Genomic DNA, 8,907 nt, shown 5'->3' with positions numbered 1-8,907 from the left:
CTTGATTTGAAGGTTTGGATATGCGGGAATTTCAAACTCACAGCCATGGATGCAATTAACAACCTACTCAACCTTGCATTGCCTCCACTTTCCCTAATATTCCTCTCCATTTTAATGCTACCTTGGCTCATATTCAAGCAGCTTGTTCATGTAAGAAAATCACTAAGCAAGGAAAACGTGGCAAGCAAAGTTGTATTAATCACCGGAGCAGCCTCAGGAATTGGCGAGGTCTGTTTCATTCACTTATTTTTTCTATCCTTGTTAGAACATCTTTAATTTGCAGTCTCACTTCACACTTCAAAATGTTGTTATGAAACAGTTGGATAACTTTGTGTTGGTTATTTTGGAAAGGAAATAGCGTATGAATATGCAAGGCGAGGAGCAAAGCTTTCCCTGGTTGACATAAGAAAGGAAAAGCTTGAGGCAGTGGGTGATAAGGCACGATCTCTGGGTTCTCCTGATGTTGCCATCATTGGTGCTGATGTATCCAAGGTTCAAGACTGCAAACTCTTTGTTCATGAAACTATCAACTACTTTGGAAGACGTATGTCATAATTATAGTGTCATTTTTTGTATCTTGTTTCATTTCTATTCTTTTGTTTGTTGCTAAAATTGGTGGATTTGGTGTCACTTGCAGTGGATCATCTGGTAAATAATGCGGGAATCGGCGGTAAGTCTGTGAGGGTGGAGAATTTGCGTCATGTTTCCGACTGTGCTGCAGTTATGGTAAGCCATGAAATGCTCACATATTAAAAAGAATAAAAATTATTTAGGTTAAGAAGTGGCTTTAAGCTTAATTTAACCCCTCCTACGCCGAGACTACTAATTTGTACGTGAAGATATATGTTATGGGTGGTCTGATAACGATCAAATAGTAGATGACTTGATAATTCTAACAAATTCTTGCTAAGATGTGTTTGAAAATGGCTATGATACCATGTTAAAAATTGACTTTAAGCTTCACTCAATCTCATAAAAACATCTCATAAGGTTGAAGTTTGCATTTACTTATATAAAATAAAATATTCTTGCATGTCCACCAACTTAGAAGGTTATAATTCAATAATAATAATGAAACATGAGTGAAATTTAAAATTAATTTTAATCTAAAGTTTTAAGACAACAGTCTTATGTTTGTGTTATAATTTTGCAGGATGTAAACTTTTGGGGAGCAGTTAATGCGACATTATATGCTACCCCACATCTGAAAATTAATAAAGGAAGGATTATAGTGATTGCTTCAGTTTCCGGATGGTTTCCAATGCCACTGATAAGTATCTATAATGTATAAATTTTGGATATTATTTTAGAATCGTGAAAATATTTTATTGAAATAATTTGAAACTATGGAAAATTTATTTTGAAGTTATGTCCATACATTGAATAATAAAAAAAGTACCAGAGACTATATTATTAATTCAAAAATTCAGTGAACTCAGACTTTCTACACACAAAAAGGAAAAAGAAAGAGAGTATGAGTATCCTATCCTCCCAAAATATTTGTTTCAGAGTGGAAGTCGTATTTTATGAATTTCACTTGGTATAATTATCTATTTTTGTAAAAAAAAATATTTAAAGTTGTAATTTAAAAAATAAAAACACTACTTTAATTGATGCAAAAACTTTTTTTGAGTTCGATATCTAACTCTCCTTCTTTCGACGTAGACTTATTACATTCTGAGTGTTTTAGTTTTGTGATATATTAGGTCCATAAAAATTGTGTGATTAGATTTGTTAAAAGTAATTTGAATTGAAACAAATTGTTTGTAAATGTAAGTAATTATGATGGTTGAATAAGTACAGGCTAGCAAAGCAGCGATAATAAGTTTCTTTGAGACTCTGAGAATGGAAGTTGGTTGTACTATCGCCATAACAATTGCCACGCCGGGTCTTATCAATACACACCTTACGAGGGCCCTGAAATTGGACAAGGTTTACATTTATTTCCTATATATTTTTTCTATCAATTTAGTTAGAAAATAATTAAATTTACTTTTCTTTTAGCTGATCTTGTCAAGTTAAAGATGAAGTATGTACATAAATTAGTTGGATATGCTGATTCAGATATGTCGTTCACCCTAAAAGTAGGTATCATAACACAAGTTTTCAATAATTAGCTTTATTATTCAATTAAAATATAATCATAATTATAAAGATGAGATTAGAAATGTGTTCATATATACTATATAATATGTTACAGGAGAGATCATCTAATACACACTGTAAAAAGATATACTTATCCTTAACCACCTTGAATATTCTAGGTAGGAGGTTGCCTATACTTTTGTATATAACATATATAAATAAATTGATATAAAAGAAATAAATAAAAAATAATTGAACCAAATCATAATTAACTGTACTCTTTAATAAACCAGTTCAGTGTTCAAAATATTATGATAAACAAAACAAAAACATGACATGGTTAAGATAATATTTCGTGTAATCCTTGATCAAAGCAATTTACTAACATATATTTGATTATTCTAAAGTGAACAAATATACTTGATTAAAAAAAGGATAAATACATTTATATCTATTCATTTAAAAAGTCAAGTATTGAAATTTTAGTAATTTGAAAGTTTATCATATGTACTTAGATGGCATTGATAATTTATTTGAAAAATAATGAACATAAATTATAACTACAGTTTAAATTGTAAAATGCACTTTGAAAACTTGTTTGCAATTCAGGTTGCTTTGGGAAAAGTTCCACTGGGGTCAGCTAATGAGTGTGCTAAAGCCATAGTTGAAAGTGCATGCAGGGGAGATATGTATGTTACATATCCATCCTGGTACAAAGTGTTGTTTCCTTGGAAGCTGCTTCATCCTCAATTCGTAGATTGGGCCTGCAACTTAGCCTCTGGGCCTTATCCCAAGAAATCTCCCATCAAACCCAATCTCAAGATGCCAGAGCATAAGGCAGAATAAAGTGTTAGTTTGCAGACTGTTTCTTCTTGCACCTCCATATCTTCTTCTGCCACCTCCATACACAACATGAAAATACATTTTTATTCTTCTTGTGTCACCCCCATAGAGTAGTTTTCAGATTATGTAATCCAGAAATTCATTTGAAAAAAGACATCTGGATTATATAATCCGGAAACTAAATAAGACTTCCGGATTATGTAATCCATAAAGTAATCATGAATCTGAAAAAAGGTTTCCAGATTATGTAATCCAGGAGCTAATTATAAATTTAAAAAATGACTTCCAGATTAAGTAATCCAGAATATTATTTAGGGGTAGTTTTGAAAATTCAAAAATTTATGGAGGTGAGAGAAGAAGGTATGGAGGTGCAGGAAGAAACAGTCTAGTTTCCATGGTTCATTTGGTGATCTAGTATACAAATCAATGTAAGGCAATTGCTTCCTGCACCATATCACTGCACCCGATCTCAGCGGAAAAGACGAAACTGTCCTTAAAAAAAAATTTCAAAATATGTGTTCTGGATTTCTTTTTCCGGAACGAAATTTTATATTACGGATTTTTTTATTCGGAATGAGTTTTTTATTTTTGTTTCCAGATTTTCATTTCCGAAACACAATAATTTCAATTCCGGATTTTTTTGTCCGAAATAGAATTTTAATTTTTTTTCCAGATTTTTACTTTTGGAACTCAATAATTACTTCCAGATTTATTTTTCCAGAATATATTATTTTCAATTCTGGATTTTTATTTCCGGAATTAAGGGCATTTTTGGAAATAAAAAAATATGTTGGATGAAGGTTAAAAATATTGGGTGTGAAGTGTTTGTGGGAAGATACAACATAGTTACAATACCACTTTCCTTTTGTGTCTTTTTCTTTTATTTATTGTGGAAGTATCATTAACTAATAAAAGCAGAAAACTTGAAACTGTTTTTTCTTTTTCTTTTCTTTTTTATGAGAATGAGCACCATATTTAACCATGGTCGGTTTTTTTTTTTTCAAATACGTGTAATGTGTTTGTGAAACTTTTGAAATAGGTAAAAAAAAATTATTCTCCGTAATAGATAAATCATGCATATGCTACACGAGTTGTATAAGAAAAATAGTGTTTGGAGGTCATGATTTATTTCTTTTAAAAAATTAATATAGAAGTCGTTTATCTCAAAAACAACTTCAATATGGTTACAATGTGAAATTGTGGAAAATATTATTTATATCTAAACATCATTTAGTTTTGTATAATTTTTATTTTCTTTTATTTTTTTACAAGGAATAAAATTGTTTTATTTTTTATTACTTTAATGATGAAAAAAATTAGTAAATGGTTAAAACAATTATAACATTTGAATAATTTAAGTGAATAATTTAAGAGAAATTGGGTTGTTTGTTTTGCGACAAGGCGCACCTTATATTTGAGTTTCTTTCCAACGGTAACGGTGTCAAGACCCACGTTTGATTTAACTGCAAGGCGGAAAACTCTTCATCCATTGTTTTTTGCCAATTTGAATCAAGGATAGCTTGGGCATAAGTGTGAGGTTCTTTAGTAGTTGTGATGTTAGCAATATATGCACTACGTGTAGAAGAAAATCGTGAATTAGGAAAAAATAAATTAAGCATAGGATACCTGGTTCCATTCAGCCGGTCTTGGACAGTGGTCAAATGATTAGCTTGGGATCCCGTTACGTAGTATTGAAGTCAGGAAGGTGGGGTTGATGTGCGACTGGATCATCGAACAGGAAGGTCGGTTGGAGAAGGTTCGGTAATGGGTGTCAGACTTCCTGGCGTTGGAGAAGAAGGTTGGTCTAATGGAGGTTCAGGTGCATTGTGACGAGGATAACCAATAAAGATGCATTGTCGAGCACACGGATCAAATTTTTGCTTAGGTGAAACAACAATTGCGTAACAAAGGCAACCAAAACTTTTTAGGTGAGAAAGTGAAGGTGAATGATATTATATCATCTCAAAAGGTGATTTATTTTTTAGTAAAGGTGATGGCAAGCGATTAATGATATATGTGACGATTAAAACACATCCCCAAAATTATAATGGTAAATGGGACTGAAATAGGAGGGTTTGTGTTGAACTTAAAATGTGTCTATGTTTGCGGCTACTCCATTTTGTTGACGAGTGTAGACGCAAGTGCGTTGACATTCAATACTTTTTTTGAGAAAAAAAAATTACGCATGTCAACGTGGATGGTGGTTTTAATATATGTCTAAAATTGATTTTGTGCAAAAGTAATGAATGATTGTAAGAGATGTTGGGTTCCAGTCTTGTGATTCATAAGAAATAACTAAATACATCTAGTATAGTCATCGAATATAGTGAGAAAAAGACATTTTCCAAGATGAGTTGGGGTTTTATGAGGACTCCAAATGTCACAATGCAATAGATTAAATGAAGAATGAGATTTTATTGTGTGCTTAAAGGAAATTGTTGCCTCGTCGGTTAAGCTTTGGGACAAATACTACCATTATTATGAATGAAAATGAGATTTTTATTGATACTGATAGGTAATGAAGATGCAAGTTGTAGACGTGTCGGAGAAGGATGTCCGAGGCGGAAGAGGATGTTTGAGGCGCTTGTGCCATAAATTAGGGTCGGTCGAAATTTGAGATGCGTGAGCTTGGTTTGGGAGAGGGGACATGTAGTATAAACCTGTGTTGTTTATCGAGTCAATCATCCTCCTTGTAGCCAAGTCCTGCAAAACGCAATCATGTTGATTAAAAATGACACAACAATCAATTAGTGAATTGGTTATCTTACTAACTAATTGATATTGTCATTGAATTTAATTAGGTAGGGATTCACTAATCATGAAATTCTATCATCATTAAATTAATTGCATATAATGTCATACAATAACGTACAATAATTATGTATTTGACAATTATTATTTCCTTAATGGTCATATCAGCAGCGTTAAGGGATTTGTTCTGCTGGTTTATGCAGCAACGCTAGGTGTTGGACATAGTTTTTTATTTGTATGGTTGTACTGGTGTTACTAGTCGGTTACAATACGGTGGGAAGACTTTTGGTTTGAACGGATTGAATGATCAAATTTTGGTGGACTGGTAGATAAAGATGGACAAAAGTAAACATATTTGCTATGACGAAGGATTAGAAGGTTGTAGAAGCTATGGCCTTCGGGTTTAAATTAGTGTTTTTATTTTATTTTATCGCAATTACGATAAAAAAAAATTGTTTATTGATGACTTTGTCAGTTAAAACATTCTCGTGTCTCTTAATTTTGTTTATTCTTTGCTGATTAAAAAATCATATTCACTATACGTAGGATCCACTAATCTTGTGATTCTATCATTGTTAAATTAATTGTTTGTGTATAATTGTGTATAATATCGTACAATAATGTATAATAATTACATACAATAGTTATGTATAATTTGACAATTATTATTTTCTTAATAATATTTTTAAATTCAAAATATATTTTTGAATTTAGAAATACATTACAAATTAAAATTTAAGAAATGTTTTTAAATTTTATCATTCAAAAATATAAAATGAAATGGATTTTCTCCCTATTGAGCTCACAATTGGTGTTTGCTGGTTGAGTTTTTGTGAGAAAATTATTTTGATTATTGCAAAAACACCTTTATATCACTTCTAAATGCAATAAAAAAATATATTTTTAATGAAAACATGTCTTTTACTTCATAGTGTTAAAATATATTAAAAAATATTTATATAGAAGAAGTATTTATATATTTTGTTACACTATATCCATAAAATGTCAGAATTAATTAAGGAGAGAACTAGATTGTATATAAATTATAGCTTTTATTACGAACATGTTATATAATATTTCAATTAAGTGGACTTTTTATTTTACGAAATATTTTGGCTGCATTATACAATATCTTTATGACCAATTCTAGCTTCTCCTACTGGTAATTTAGGCTCACAAATATGTCTAGTTAAAGCATTGTAATACTAAATTCTTTTTACATAAACTTCCCAACAAACCACTCGACATTTTCTTCTTAATAAATATAGTTAATAAGCAATATTACTTTTAATTTTTAATTTTTAAATTATAATTATTAATTTTAGAAATCGATGTAGCACTACAAGAAAATCATGAAATAGAAACCAATTTTTAGAAACTAAAAATAATTAGTACTATAGTGACTAAATTAGATACCATTTTAGATATTAAAAAAATTTGTTTTATAATTAGTTTATATTATTGTCAAATAGTTTCTAAATTGGTATCTAATTAGCAACCAATGTTTTTACTACCAAATTTAGAAACCATTTAACAATAATCAAAACTAATTTAGAAACCAATTTTTTTTTTTAGTTTCTAAAATGGTCTCTAATTTAGTTACTATAGCAACTAATTATATTTTGTCTCTAAAATTGATTTCTATTTCATGACAAAAAAAATATGATCTTATAATTATTAATTTTAGAAATCGATGTAAGTGACTTAAATTCATTTCATTTATTGGTTAACAAAATATGTAAAAAAATTAACAATGATTTATTTAACCAAATCTATTTTGTTATATCTAAAAAACATATATCTAATTATCATTTTGAGATTATATATATTTTGTCATATCTAATAATTATGTGTCTAGTATTTAATTGGACTAAATTTATTTTATAATGTCTAACTAATACGTGTTCAATAATTTATGATATTATATTTATTTTTTTACATTTAACTAACATGTATTCACGTTCACATAATCATGTATATCGTGCTACCTCTAATTAATATGTATTCAATATCATTTGACTATATTTATATTTTGTCGTATCTAAGTAATATGTATGTAGCTTCATGAGATTATATCAATTATGATACATCTAACTAATGTTTATATATCGTTCTCAAATCATATCTATCTTGTCAGGTCCAACTAACACACACTCACGAGACTATACTTGCTTTGACAAGTCTAAGTATTATGCGTGAATGAGATCATACCTATTTTGTCATGTCTAACTACCACGTGTTCATGAGATCATACATATTTTGACACATCTAATTATCACATGTTCACGAGACCATACATCTTTTGACACATTTAACTAACACTATTTAGTGTGATAAAATCATACTTAATTGTCATGTCTAACTAATGCGTATACATCATTTATGAGACCATTTTGTATTTTTTCAAATCTAACTAACATGTGTGCATGAGACCATACTTATTTTGTCACGTGTAACTATCACGCGTTCATGAGATCATATCTATTTTTTGACACATCTAACTACCACGTGTTTGTGAGACCATACATGTTTTAACACATTTAACTAACATGTATTTAGTGTGATAAAATCATACTTAATTGTCATGTCTAACTGGCGTGTATACATCATTTATGAGATCATATGTATTTTTCCAATTCGAACTAACACGTGTGCATGAGACCATACATATTTTGTCACATCTAACTATCATCACATGTTCATGAGATCATACCTATTTTGACAAATCTAACTACCACGTGGAATACAATACTTGTTTTTACACATCTAACTAACACGTATTTAGTGTGATAAAATCATACTTAATTGTCATATCTAAGTAACATGTATACATCATTTATGAGACCATATGTATTTTTTCAAATCAAACTAACACGTGTGCATGAGATCAAACATATTTTATCACATCTAGCTATTCCCAGAAATTCATGATATCGTACCTATTTTAACAATCTAACTACCATATACTCGTGATACCATATATATTTTAACATATTTAACTAACACGTATTTAGTATGATAAGATCATAACTGACCTGTTTAATTAACGCGTATACATATTTTTGAAATCGAACTAACAAGTGTGTAAGGAACCATATTAGTTTGTCACATCTGGTATCTAGTTCGTCACATCTGACTTTTACGCGTTCACCGAGAGTATACCTATTTTGATACGTCTAACGAACACATATCCCCGTAATGAAAGGGCAAAAGTGCTACGTGTTGCTT

At 30.0% G+C, this 8,907-nt stretch overlaps 1 protein-coding gene across 5 annotated transcripts; it reads left to right on the top strand.

The window, feature by feature from the left end:
• Positions 1–3,600, top strand: LOC137809538 (11-beta-hydroxysteroid dehydrogenase-like 2). 5 transcript variants are annotated; one of them, XM_090299058.1, is made up of 6 exons: positions 1–228; positions 352–544; positions 638–726; positions 1,154–1,285; positions 1,804–1,932; positions 2,005–2,304. In XM_090299058.1, exons 1-6 carry the CDS (start codon positions 46–48, stop codon positions 2,020–2,022), a joined length of 744 nt encoding a protein of 247 aa, XP_090155184.1. In that variant the 5' UTR covers positions 1–45; the 3' UTR covers positions 2,023–2,304. The 5 variants fall into 5 exon arrangements, with proteins under 5 accessions (XP_090155184.1, XP_068466746.2, XP_090155185.1 ...); XM_068610645.2 differs by lacking the exon at positions 2,005–2,304 and adding an exon at positions 2,695–3,600 and having other exon boundaries at positions 2–228; XM_090299059.1 differs by lacking the exon at positions 2,005–2,304 and adding an exon at positions 2,695–3,600 and having other exon boundaries at positions 4–228; positions 320–544.
• The last annotated feature ends 5,307 nt before the right edge of the window (positions 3,601–8,907 follow it).

The sequence above is a fragment of the Phaseolus vulgaris genome, chromosome 2 (assembly GCF_051622355.1).
Source record: "Phaseolus vulgaris cultivar YP4 chromosome 2, ASM5162235v1, whole genome shotgun sequence".
NCBI lineage: Eukaryota > Viridiplantae > Streptophyta > Magnoliopsida > Fabales > Fabaceae > Phaseolus > Phaseolus vulgaris.
The sequence above is the reverse complement of the archived record's forward strand: the minus strand, read 5'-3'. Positions and strand labels throughout refer to the sequence as shown.